Genomic DNA, 14,275 nt, shown 5'->3' with positions numbered 1-14,275 from the left:
TTTAGCATTAATGAATATAAATATATATATATATATATATATATATATATATATATATATATATATATATATATATATATATATATATATATATATATTATATATATATATATATATATATATATATATATATATATATGTATAGGGTAATTTGTTCTGACATACAAATTATGTGAATGGACATACGTATATCTATATGTATTTATAAGTATATACATGTACGTGAAGTTTTGATGTATTTCTTTGGCAATAATGATCTGTTTGAGCTCCTCTTTCATGGTCTTGGAGTAAATGAGATATTCGTGAAATATATTGTTCACATTATTATCAGTTTATGTTCCATGTTAGGAAATATAAAGAAGAGAGGATTTACTATGAAAGATTTATGCTAGAAACTGATGATTAAGAAAAGTGATTCACATTATCCTCAAGTTTTTAATGCATTCTTTACTCAAATCAATAGAGAACTTAGAGTAGAATAGCACTTTAGAAAATATGTTAGAAAAACAAAAACCCTGCCTGTTATGTTGTTGATAAAAGTAGGAAAACAATAACATTAGCAGATCATAGAAGCTAATATTCAAATTCCTTTTTATATTAAGTTGAAAACAAAGTTGGTTCTCTAGTAGTTTCTATTTTACTTTTTAAATGATGTGTTTGGGCATGGGGAATTGGAGGTGGATGTGTATTTTTTTTGTTTGTTTTATTTTCCAGCTTATTCAAACCATCAGTGCTGTGGATAGGGATGACTCTGTAGAAGACCATTTGTTTTCCTTCAATCTGTCTACAGAAGCCACAAGCAACTTGAGTTTTACAGTCAGAGATAATCAAGGTAGTGTCACTTAGACCCAACCTTTCACACCTTTCTTCATGAAGTTTTGCATGCATACAATGGGTGTTAATAAAATCACGTTTTGCAAATGATTTTCCTTCATTTCAATATAATGTTGGAAATTAGATCACAGTAACAAGAATGAAAATGGAGAAGCAACATATTTATTATGGTAGTCTGAATTATAGCAACTGTTTCTCTTAAAATCGGAACAAAGAAGAAAGTATTTTTTTTAATAAATGCTTAGTAGTTATATGTTTTAGTATGACATAGAAACACTGAATGGCAAAGGAACTGAGCCCTTTAAGTGCAAATTGCACTTCTAATGCTGACTTTTTTTTTATATCTGTAAGTAATGCTGTTTTCTACTTTTAACCATGAAAGGGTTGATGTATGTCTGTTTCTTAGATATGTTGGGTTGATTTATTAAAATACATTTATAATCATTAACTGGTGACTGTACTTGTCTCTGCAATTATTCTGCCTATATTCTCAAATAGAAAAAAAGAGCTATCATTGACTTCTCATGACTTATTTCCCCTTCTCAACTTGAGTAATGAAGTTCTCCCAAAAATAGGGAAAAGAGTGTGGGGCTAAGAATGCTACTTTAAGGAATGCATAAATCAATATATTCAAACAAAATTGGCCTTAACCTATCATTGTTTAACCAATCATTTTTAAAAAAATCTAACTGGAAAGAAAAAAATACAGATGTTGTATAACTTTATTATAACTTGCTTCATCATGTAAATAATTGACTTTATTATATAATTAATATTTGTAAAGACATAATACTTTAATAACTCAAAGTATCCTTGATTTCTGTACTCCTAAGGTTAATTATTGTATCAAAACAAACAAGCAAACAACAATGACAACAACAAAAAAAATTACCAGCTACCTTTAGAACTTTCTCAAATAAAAAAGAGATTTTTTTGTTTCTTTAAAATAATATCTAAGCAAAATTATATGTTAAAATACAAGATTAACAACAAAGATCATATGGTTTAGGGTCATAGGATCAAATCCTAAAGCTATAAGATGCTTCAGAGGGCATTGTGTCTATAAATTCTTCATTTTACAGATGAGAAATCTAAAAAAAAAAGTGATTTAATGATTCATCTAGGGGAACAAATAGGTTGTTTATAAGGGTCTGAATCTGAATCTAGCTAGGTCTTCTGACTCCAGAACCAGTTTGTTTTGTACTTATTATGAAAGAACTTTTGATATTTATTTAATTTATCGGAGCATTTAAAGTATAAGCATCAATTCTTGACGACCCTATATGAAGGCTTTTTTTTTCTGTTTATTTTAATGCTATGCAGTTCTGATATTGATTCAAATGCTAAAATACTATATTATTGGGGACATTATTTTAATGCAATCTGACAAGAAAATTTTGTTATACCGCAGATTAATTTACTCTAGGGGAAAAAAACCTACAGCTTATCTTTTGGGGTTCAAAGATGAGTAGTTCCAAACTCTCCTAAATAAGCATCTCACATTCATTTGGTTAATTATTTGGGTAAATCAGCAGTACTATGTTTTCAATGGTCATTGTATATTAAATAGAAAAGGAGTTTTCTTAATCTCAGGTTTAAATACAATATTTTAATTAAGTTTTTATTGTAAGAAGTCCTTAATTCTTCCATGACTACCAGTAATCAGATTTCCAGTGTTATTTTTAATGTTATTTTGGCACTATTCAACTGGATATTTTATAAGTAATAATAGCACTTGAGGCAAACAGATGTCATTAAAGAAAGTTTCCATGTGTTTGAATAGAAATAGTTTATACTCAAGTATACTGGAGAAAATAATAAAATTAATTTATATAAGAGAAAGTTTAATTTAGTCTTTGTAACACTTTGAGTCATGATGTACAGTTTACAAAATGTTCCCCTGCATCACATATTTATGCAGTGAAAATGGCATTTTGAAAAATGATTTAAAATATGTTACCATATTTACAAAATTATGATTAAGGTAATGCTATAACTGATGAAGATGGCTGATTACTCAATATACTCTGTCTTTTTAGAAATTTATATTTGCCTTGCTTTTTGGTGCTTTTAGCTGAATTGCACCTCTTTGTACTTTACATTAAATGAAAGAGCTGTTAAATTGTGTTTCTGTATTAATATTTAGATAACACAGCTGGAATTCTGACCAGTAGGAGTGGCTTTAGCCGCCAAGAACAGCCTGTCTTCTATCTGCCAATTTTAATTGCAGACAATGGAATTCCACCACTTACAAGTACAAATACTCTTACTATTCATGCCTGTGAATGTGACGAGAATGATGGTACTCAGTCCTGTACATATGGAGCTCTTACGTTTTCCATGGGTTTCAGCCCAGAGGGTTTAATTGCTATTTTGGTCTGCATACTAATAATATTAGGTGAGAAATGCAGCATTGCTTTATGATATTGATTGTTTTTATAAGATGACATAATCCATATACAGTAAGAAATTTTTATGTTCTTTTTTACTACAGCATAAAAGATCAATATGAATATGGATATATTTGCTTTACTGTTGTGACATATTAAATTACATAAAATTACTCGAAATACTGAAATACCAATGAGGGACATAGACTGATGAATTGAAAGAGAGTCTTTTGCAGTGAAGTGATGATTATAGTATATAAGTATGTGCATCTGTGAGTGATTATAAAAAAATTGTAATTTATTCATAACAATGGTCTATTTTCAAAAAAATGAATAATAATTATTATATGATTGCTAGAATTTATAAAGTGTTTTATATAGATATATACTTACAAATCATATACATACATACATACATATATATGTAAAATAGTCTTCTAAGTGCTTAATATATGTTAACACTTTTGATCCTCACAATAACCCTGGGAGGTAGGTACAATTATTCCCATTTTACAGATGAGAAAACTGAGAAAGATAAATTGAGTGATTTGTCCAGGATCATATAGCGAGTAAGTATCTGAGGCTAGATTGAACTTAGACCTTCTTTATTCCAGGCCCAGCTATCTCTCCAATGCCCCATCTAGTTGACAAATAATGCATAGCCCCAAAGCACTTATGAATGATCTGTCTAAAAACAATCATGCTTAAAGCATGGGAAACAAATGGGAGTTGGGAGATTGGTTTCATAATAGAGGGCTAGGCACAGATATGGAAAAGGAAATTGTAAGCCACTCTAGTATCTTTGCCAAGAAAACTCCAAGTAAGATCACAGGAGTCAGACACAACCAAATGACTTAACAATAAAAGGCCCAGATATCATCGCTCCTTGAAAGCACATCAAGAGATTATCTCCTTTAGTTCTCTACCCTAGAGAAGATAAGTTACTTTTTTTCCCATTTTTCAAATGCTATAATCAGTACCTCATGTAAAGGCACACAGCTAGTAAACTATGGAAAAACATTTTCTTCCTAATACAGTTTGACTTTCATTACAAGTTCATATAAGAAGCATGATAGAAGGGAAAGGAAAAATAATGGGGGGAAGATAAGTACGAAGTTAACCAAGATAGTGGTAGAGAAAAATACAGAGATGAGGGAAAAATAAAAAGACATCCCTATATATATGGCAACTTCTCTTTTAACTCTTGATCCTAGCTGTTAATGAGACAAGAAGATTCTTAATTTTGTATGTAGGAGGAAAATTTCAGAATTGGATAACATAATATATAGTTTTGAGTGCTCTTAAGAAGTTACTGTAGTCAAGAAACAGAAAAAAATAGTATTTGTAAGTGCAATAGAGTGGCCATTCATAGGCAAAATGGGCCTTTAGTAACTTCTCGAGCTGATACCATATTTAATGACATTTTGCATGAATGACGACCTGGGGAATGAAGGTTGGATAGGGAAAAAAAATCCATAAATTAATTCTTTTTGGAATTGTGATAAGCTTCTTCTTCTGCATACACACACACACACACACACACACACGCACAAATATATATTACACTTTAATTTATTCAAATAAATGATTGTAAAGTGCTTTACAATTCATAGATGCTATATATCAATTAGTATTTTTCTGTAATTATTATTGTTGCTATTAGATATGTTCATATATTAATGAGCTCAAATGGAAATGGTCCTCAGACAAGTCACTACCAGCTATTGTTATTTGGTATTTAGTGTTCTATTAATTATTGCAAAGATGCACCAAATTGCTGCTTTTTGTCATTAAATAAAAATACTGTAGTATACTCTCATCTTTTGTAGGCTTACTGAAAGCATCTTCATAATAACTCCATTAGCAGATATTGGGAATAAGCTTTATCTCACCTTGTTCCAACATGATTTTAGTAACTTCTGCTAGGTCTCAATATTTGGAAGCTTTTTATTTTACCCAGCTTGGAGATTACAAGTATTTTGTATATTTAATAGAGATATCTATTAAAATGTTTTCCTTAAATTTTTATTCATCAATATTATTATCAGGAAATTATAAATAACAATTCTTTGTATGACAACTTTATTTCCAGTGCAGCTTATTGGTTAAGTTCCCAAAACAAGGTTGAGGTCTGTTTGTTTTTGTTTGTTCATTCTTTTTTGATTTACATTGAGATTTCTTATTTGTCAGCTTATTAAAGATAACAAATATGATATACATGTTAAATATAATTCCACCTTTCAGGTAATGCCTTGATAGGTATTCTGTTGATGCTGAACTTTTACAGTTTCTATTATTCCCTTGAATAAACTGTATTGATTACTAAATCATGCCTCTTTAAGAATAGCAATTCTGTAAGTTGTGATGATAGGGTAGCTGGGTGGCAGAGTGGATTGAGTGTCAGGCCTGGAGTTAGGAAGACCTGATTCCAAATCTGGCCTTAGATATTTTCTGGCTTCATGGCCCTGGGCAAATTACTGAACCCTTTTTGCCTCAGTTTCGCAATCTATAATATAAGCTGGAGAAGGAAAGGGCAGACCGATTCAGTACCTTTCCAAAGAAAACTTTAAATGGGGTCACAAAGAGTAAGACACAACTGAAATGACTGAAAAATAATAGATTTCTTGGGTCAACAATCTGATCTTGAATTGCTATAAAAACTTCTATGATTATACAAACAAATTCTCCTGAATTAAAATGATGGAAATACTGCTTCGAAAAAAGTGTTATTTCACAAAGGAATCTAGATAAATAAATGAATGTATACCACTTAAAAATCTAGTCTCCTATAGAGGGCTCTTCTTTCATTTAGAAAAAAGTCTAAAGAATACAGTTCACCAAAAAATTCTGAAGCAGCCCTAGGGATATTTAAGCAATTACAAACGCATATAGAAGAGAAAGAAGACATTTGCTTTTCCCCCTTTTTCTTTGGATTTTGATGATATTAAAGAAAATAAAAATTTTAAATAGATTGTCAATGCTTTCTGCTATAAAACCAACCACCTCAAAATAGTACAGGTATACTGAGGCAGGTTCATTACTCTGAACTATCAGCCAAAAAAGATTACTAAATTACCTTAATCCATTTTACAAGCCCCTGTACAGTTAGCTACTCAGCAGCAAATTTATTCACTTTATATTCATAAAATACCAACTCTATAAAGCAAGGTTTATATTTTGAACTTGTAGCAATAACAAGATTTGTAAAGTTATATTGTTCTTTTAATATATTACTAGTAGTTAATTAAGCTTCCTTTGTGTTTGCATGTATTTTCTTTTCAGTGTTTGTCTTCATGATCCTGGGCCTAAAGCAGAGACAGAAACAGGCTCTATTTCTTGAAAAGGGTGAAGAATTTAGGGAGAATATTGTCAGATATGATGATGAAGGAGGTGGAGAAGAAGATACAGAGGCTTTTGATATTGCAGCACTGCGGACCCGCACTGTAATGAGAGCAGAAAGACTCGGAAAAATATCAGTACTGAGATCAGGAGTCTATATAGGCAGTCTCTGCAGGTGGGCCCAGACAGTGCTGTGTTCAAGGAATTCATTTTGGCCAAGCTTGAAGAGGCCAATACAGATCCTTGTGCACCTCCCTTTGACTCTCTTCAGACTTATGCATTTGAGGGAACAGGGTCACTAGCTGGATCTCTTAGCTCCCTGGAGTCAAGCATTTCAGATCCGGATCAGAATTTTGATTACTTAACTGAATTAGGACCTCGCTTTAAAAAATTAGCAAGCATATATGGCTCCAGATTTCATGCAAAGAATTAGTTTTATAGAAGATTAAAAAAAAAGATATAGCAGGGCATATGTGATCCTGTGGTGAACCAAATTCAACAAATCAGCAGACCATATGAAAACAAGTGGATTCTATATCTCTGTATTGCCAATCAGCTTTTCTTGCCTTTCTGGCTATTATCGAATCTGCTCCATTACTTACTGCGACCATCTTCTAAATTACATCCTAGTGACCACAAAGAGTTAATGGTTCTTCTTAAGTGCTATCTCCTGTCTCATATCTAAAGAGCAACTTGAGCAGTGGACAGAATCAAATTTTATAAGTTGTGTCTTTGGGAGGACCTAATGGCGTGATATAAGTTTCAAGAATACTTAAATGAATGAATGGGTTCCTGCTGGAGAATCTTTTTACTCCTCTAGGTCTTCCCTTGTAAATATTCTGCCTGAGTTAATCTTTAAAACATCTCCAAAGTGAGGCAGATAGCAGGATTATATTGATTAGCCAAAGCTACAGTGTTTAAAATGTGTGTTATATTTAGTAAGGTGGAAACTTGACTGGAAAAAAAAAGGGGAATGTGTATAAGAAGCACTTATGGGATATTTATTTATTTTTCCAAAGATAAAACTAAAAATACTTTTATCACTATAAAAATGAAGATCTATTATGCAGTGTCAACATTTATTAATCATTAAATTTGAATTTTTATGAAATTATTGGAAGTGTGTTAAATTCATAATTAACATTTCACTGGTATTGTAAAGTTACAAAAAAGAGGAGTATTTTCAAGCTTGAATCAATATTCATCTTAAACATGATAATCAGTTATATTGTCTATTATACTACATAAAATCCAATACTGTACAATTCAGGACATTTTCTCTTTTATTAAGAGCTAAGAAGATGACTGATTTCTTGGCACAGGTTTTTTATTATGGAATATAAAATTAGGTGCAGTAGTCATTTTATTATAACAGTATTAAGGAACTTTAAAATGCTAAGCTGCTGGACATAAAACTTTATGGTTAACATTAGATAATAAGATAGTAAAACACTTTAATTTCAATCCACCTCTTCAGAAAAGGTTCTTTATCACATCAAAGTCAAGTCAGACTTTAAAATCCATTTCCCATTCTAGTTTTTAGATGGAAATTATTGAATAAAATGTGCTCAGAAGTCTTTTCTTTTACTGTTTCTGAAATATATATATATATATATACATACATATATACACATATATATGTAGATACACATATGTGTGTATACATACATACGTACATATACACATCTATCTATCCATCTATATCTATATCTATATCTATATCTGTATCTGTATCTGTATCTGTATCTGTACCTATATCTATATCTATCTATCTATCTATCTATCTATCTATCTATCTATCTATACATATATATCACTAGAAATGAGGTGAACCCAAGCTGTTGGATATGTACTAAGTCATTTCTTACTGATTTCATTGCCTATGATTGCAACTGGGTGAATAGATATATTTACTCTTCCCTTGTTTCTGTTCTCTAAATGCAGAACTGCTGTACCTTGCAATGAACTGGGAACTTTCACTAAATTAAAATTAGATCATGATCATTGGGTCAGAGAAAGTAATATTTTGTTCTCAGGTAAACTAAACTAAGGCTGAGCAAATGAGGAGCACCTTCTAGAAGAGAAAGTTGGACAAGAACTGCCTCCGGTCTTAAAAAAAACTTTTGCTATTGTGTGGTTGGGAGAAAAATAGAACATGTTAGTCATCTGATAATGTGCCATTTGAGAGTGACTTTATGTTCATGACAGCTTAAATAAAAGCCAACAAGTCAGGAAGGAGGAAGTACTATCTGAGTTCTAATTCCAAACGGAAGTGCACCTAGGGGCAATAAAAATTTGTTGGGTATTCTTGGTGCAGTAATTGGCAAGTACGACTAACAACAGATGAAGCAATACATACAGAGTGGGTAAAAACTAGACCTTGTGGGAATGTTTCAAAATCCAGATATGGATGAATGGCTGCACAACAAATTTTAAGAGATGCATGTTAATGTTGTATTGGCACTTATGGCTCTAACAGTAATATCCAATGACACTGAAACAGATGTGGCAGAATGGCTTCTTGTTAGGAATATTAATATCTGAATACATAGGCAAGGGACATGACTATTTGCTCAACTGAAAAGTTTCCACTTAAAAAGTAGGAAAAGAATTGGATTTTTGTATCACATTTACAAGTATTATTTCCCCGAAATTGTAATTGATAATATTTCAGTAATGATCTCATATCTTTCCAGTCATATAAAAATTATGAAAATACTATGACATAAGTTTCTAATAGCTCAAAGGCATAATCTTTAAGGACACACACACGTATGATTAATAATATCAATGTTAATGTGGATCTTTATAGCACAAAGCACCTCTCTTTTATAACTTCAGTGTTTAAACAATAGTTATTTGGGACTTGGGTTTCTGTTTACCAGCTGTAGAATTGTGAAAATAGCTGACTGTAAACATAAAAAAAGGTTTTAACTCTAATAGGGGGATTTCAAGAATTATCCAGATAGGAAATAAAATACTATCTCTGATATTAAAAGAAACAAAACAAACAACTCCAAAATTATCCTGAAATATGTGAAAACATGTGAATGTGCAATAAATGTTAGGTTATTTACTATCTTTGCTTTCTCACATACTATTATAAGAGCTTATACTTAATTTTTTCTTATAACTTAGGATACGGAGAATTGGGAATTTTTTCATAAAAACACAGTAGAAATGATGGGATATTCTGGGGAAAAAGTACAAGAGCAAAAATATAGAATCAGATATTAGATATTTTTTAAAATGATAGTCTTCAAATAAGCTTTAGTAGGCAATAGGTTATAGGAGCCAGGCACCATCTGGGATCTCGATTAAGTCTGGACAAGGGGGACATCTGGAAGTCACATGTGCACATGGAAACATATAAATACAGGACTGTGCAAAACAATTTTAGCTAATTTACATCAAATGCCAACTCATCCTTCTAGAAACCAATCCACATAACTGTAGTTAGAAGGACTAGGTCAGGAGTTGAAAGCATTGCTGAGGTATTTTGTTTTGTTTTGTTTTGTTTTCTTGAAATACTGATTCTAGGCTGTGAAGCTGTGCAAGATTTATATTTTTTTCAGATTAGAAAAGGTTCATTTTATTCTTTATTTTGACCAAAAATCCACAAAAATAAACATTTCTACATACATATATACAGTAGAATACACAATCAGATTGAATAAGCTATTATAAGCCTATATTTCATAAAGCTTTCTATTTAAAAAAGCATGTAATACATTCCATGGGCTACATTTAAAACTATCTATCTTGTCTGTGCTTCCTTTTGAACCTCCATACTTGAATAGCCTTTTTAAATAATGGCCATTGTTTCTAAAATCCCTTCAACAAAAAGACAGGGAAAAATCATTGTAAGAAATAAGCACAATCAAGCAATACAAATCCCCAGAGTGGCCATGTTTATCCAATGTATGTTTTTGCACCTCAAGTCTATCACCTCTCTCTCTCTCAGCAGGTAAGTAATATGCTTCATCTTAAGTTCTCTAGAAAAATGCTCCAGCATTTATTTGATCAAAATTAACAAATATTTCAAATTTTGTTTGTTTTTAACAGTAATTTTGTCATTGTATAAATTGTTCTGGTCTATTTGCTTTGCTTTTCATCAGCTCATCCTCAGGATTCTCTGAAATCATCATTTCATCATTTCTTATGGCACAATTCATATTCATTATACTCATATGCCTTTTTGTTTAACCATTCCCCAATTTTTGTTTTTAGTTTAATTTTTTTGTATGATTTGTTGCTTTTCCCCTCTCTATCATGAGATGAGCAGCATCTTCCATCATTAGTCATCTGGGGTTCTGATTAGTCATTACAATCACCAGAAGTCCTAAGCCTTTCAAAGTTATTTGACTTCATAATATTGTCGTATTTTTTTAGGCTATTGGGGTTAAGTGACTTGCTCAGGGCCACATAGCTAATAAGTATCAAGTGTTTGGTCTGAGGCTGGATTTGAATACAGGTCCTCCTGACTTCAGGGCTGGTGCTCTATCTATTGTGCCACCTAGCTGCCCCCATAATGTTGCATTTGTATAAACAGTTCTGATTCTGCTCACTTCACTTTGCATCAGTTAACACAAGTCTTCCCAGGATTCACTGAAATTGTCCCCTTCATCATTTACTACACAAAAATACTATTCTCACATTGATACACAATAAATTGTTCAGTCATTTCCCAAATGATGTGTATTTCCTCAGTTTCCAAATCTTTGCCATGATAGTATAAGATATAAAGATTTTTTGTGCGTCCTTAGAGTTGGTTTTGCTTAGGACTCTTCCCTATTTTTATACACCCTTCTTATTATTCTCCCATGTCCCTTTTTCTTCCTATTTCCCTGATGAGAAAAAAAAAAACTATTTCTGTAGCCAACTGTGTATATGTAATTTTTTCCCCCTCTTTGAGTAGTTAAAATGAGAGGAAGGTCCAAGTGTCAGACACCCCCCAAGCCTTGCAACTCCTTCCTCCTTGTCTTACTTACTATTTTATGCTTTTCTTACTCCTATGTTTTCTTTCGAAGTGATAGCTCTAGTCTTTTGTTCAATAATTTTTGGATATCCCTTATTACATAAATGATCCATTCCCTCCATCACATTATCATATTAAGTTTTGCTAGGTAAATTATTGTTGGTTGTAATCTCATTCCCTTTTTCTTCTAGAATAACATATTCCAAGCTCTTGGCTTCTTTTTATTTGTGGCTTTTGAAGCGTGTTTAATCCTTACTATAGATTCAAGGTAATTTAATTCTTTCTATCTTCATGTAATATTTTTTAAATTTTCTAAATTTCTAAAATGTTCCTGAGAGTTTTCATTTTTGTGTGTGAATTATTTATGTTTTTACTTTATGCTCTGTCAGAGAGTTTGGTTATTTATTGAAATATGATGTCTAAGCTCTTTTTTTGGTGGGGGAGGATTTTTTGATATGATTTTCAGGCAGTCCAATGATCCTTAAATTTTCCCTCTTGGGTTTTTTTTCAGGACAGTTGCTTTTGCTATAAGCCACATTTTCTTAATTGTTTTGTAGTCTTTTGATTTTTTATTAATCTTTTCTCATGAAATCATTAGTTTCTGTTTAGTTCATTTTAATTTCCAGGGTTTGTTGCTTGAGCAGGATATTGTACATCCCAAGCTGTTATTTCCCTGTTTAATTCTTTCATCCACAGCTCATTTTCCCCCTAAGATTTATTTTAATACTTTCAATTGATTTATGGAAACAGATATTTGGGTTCATCTCTTTAGGAGCATCAATAGACTGCTATTGGATTGAACCAATATCAACCAGCTTTTTAGCCGGATAGAAAGATTTTGAGTGATAGACCTATAGCTTTCCCTTTGGTCTGAGATTCCTGAACTGATTATTGCTCTGTAACTTTTCAACTGGGCTACAAGTTGCAACTAATTTAGATCTGCTTGCCTTTTCTATTTCCTTCTTATTTGACCTTTAAACATTTTCAAGACAGTAAGTTCTGAAGGGGCATTTACTCCTATCCCTGCCTGAATTAGAATGTTAACATTGCATCTTCATATAGCTCCTTCTGATTTATACATACACATGTGTGTGTATAAGTACAAGTGTGTGTGTATTTTTTGGGGGGGTTACTTTTGAATCTTAAATTATTATTTCAAAATTCCTACCAAATTTTGGCCTTTTCATTGAAAACCTTTGAAGTCCTCTTTTTTAGAAGGTCATTAAAAATACCCTCATAGGAATGTATTCAATTTTATAGGGTGAATTATTCTCAGTTATAAATTGATATACTTTGCCTTTTGGAATATCATGCATCATGCTCTCATGTGTTTGATGGTATGAGCTGTCAGGTCTTAGATGATCTTGACTATGATCCCTTTGTCACTAAACTCCTTTCTAGATCATATATATGCATGTATGTATGCATGTGTGCGTGTGTGTGTGTGTGTGTGTGTGTGTGTGTGTGATATCAGAGCTCTGGATATTGTCTATGATATTCCTAGGATTTTCCCTTTCATTGTTTCTTTCAAAAGGTGATTGGTGGATATTTTCTGTCTTCATTTTGCCCTTGTTCTTATGTCTGAGTAATGTTATACATGATAACATGAAATATAGTGTTCATGAATTTTATTATCTTTTTTCAGTGATTCTTAAATTATCAACAATTTTTAAATTATTTCTCCTTGAACTCTTTTCCAGGCCAACTGTTTTGATATTTGCACTTTTTCTTCTCTTGTTCTAATCTTTTGATTTTGTGTGCATATGTATGTTTGTATTTATGTATGCATATCTATATATCTATATCTCTGTCTCATGGAGTGATCAATTTCTAATTATTCTAATCTAGTTTTCAGAGATTCTGTTACCTAAAATTTATCATGTTCTCTTCTAAGTTATTCATTCTCTTTCCATTCTTATTTTTTAGAGCTTTTATTTCATTTTCATCTCTGGCTTCATTTCTTCTAGATATTTTTATAGTTATTTTGGAATATCTTTTGCTTTAACTTTGTTCCTGCTTGAAGTTTTTATGGTCTTCTGGGTTGGATTTTGGGAGTACATTAGGTCTATAATAATTCTTTATAGTAGCTAGCATCTTCTTTGGTTTACTCATCTCTTCAACATTAGTTCCTGATTTGAGTATGCCAGGGCTAAGCTTTGCCTCTTGCTATGCTTTTAATTGAGGTGATCTGCTATACCTTGTCTGAAACCCAGGTTTATGTGGGTTCCCCTATTGACCTCCATCTGTTAGATGGTGTCTTTGAGGTTCAGGGTGCTAGATCTTCAGAATTCTCTGTAGTGATAGGGACCTAAATTGTTACTTTTTTGAGTAGTGTCATGCCTACACTGGTTACTGCCATGATATATTGGTTGTTACCACCCTAGATAGCTCCCAATATTCTTGTTGTGAGTTTCTTAACATATCAGGGTTTTCTTCAGAGGACATTTCAGTCTTTCTGTGCCTTCTGATACAAAACCTACAGTGCTACTCACTTCGCAGTCCTGCTTCTTGCATAGGAGGCTAAGGAATTATTTTCTTGAATTGACTCTGGCTTTGCTGGGCCCCCCACTTACCTATTGTTCCTAACCTTTTGGTTATTTTTTGTTGTTGTTGGAAGCAGTCATTTGTAGTTTCTCATAGGATTTTTTTTTTATCAAGAATTGGTATGGTATAATTTTATTTTTTATTTCTCTTTTTTTCTGAAAAGGTGTTGGGAGCTGCTCTGCTTACATAC

General features: G+C 31.9%; 1 protein-coding gene across 1 annotated transcript in view; it reads left to right on the top strand.

The window, feature by feature from the left end:
- Nucleotides 1–7,677, top strand: part of CDH19 (cadherin 19) — a 151,528-nt gene extending 143,851 nt beyond the window's left edge. Inside the window, 4 exon segments of the mRNA XM_020985617.2 lie at nucleotides 715–832; nucleotides 2,981–3,232; nucleotides 6,507–6,653; nucleotides 6,656–7,677. Of these exon segments, the coding sequence (XP_020841276.1) occupies nucleotides 715–832; nucleotides 2,981–3,232; nucleotides 6,507–6,653; nucleotides 6,656–6,996 (858 nt within the window). The 3' untranslated portion in view covers nucleotides 6,997–7,677.
- The last annotated feature ends 6,598 nt before the right edge of the window (nucleotides 7,678–14,275 follow it).

This window comes from Phascolarctos cinereus, unplaced genomic scaffold (genome assembly GCF_003287225.1).
Source record: "Phascolarctos cinereus isolate Bilbo 61053 unplaced genomic scaffold, phaCin_HiC Scaffold_4;HRSCAF=312, whole genome shotgun sequence".
NCBI classification, from domain to species: domain Eukaryota; kingdom Metazoa; phylum Chordata; class Mammalia; order Diprotodontia; family Phascolarctidae; genus Phascolarctos; species Phascolarctos cinereus.
Note: the sequence above shows the minus strand (reverse complement) of the source record. Positions and strands in the feature narration are given on the sequence as shown.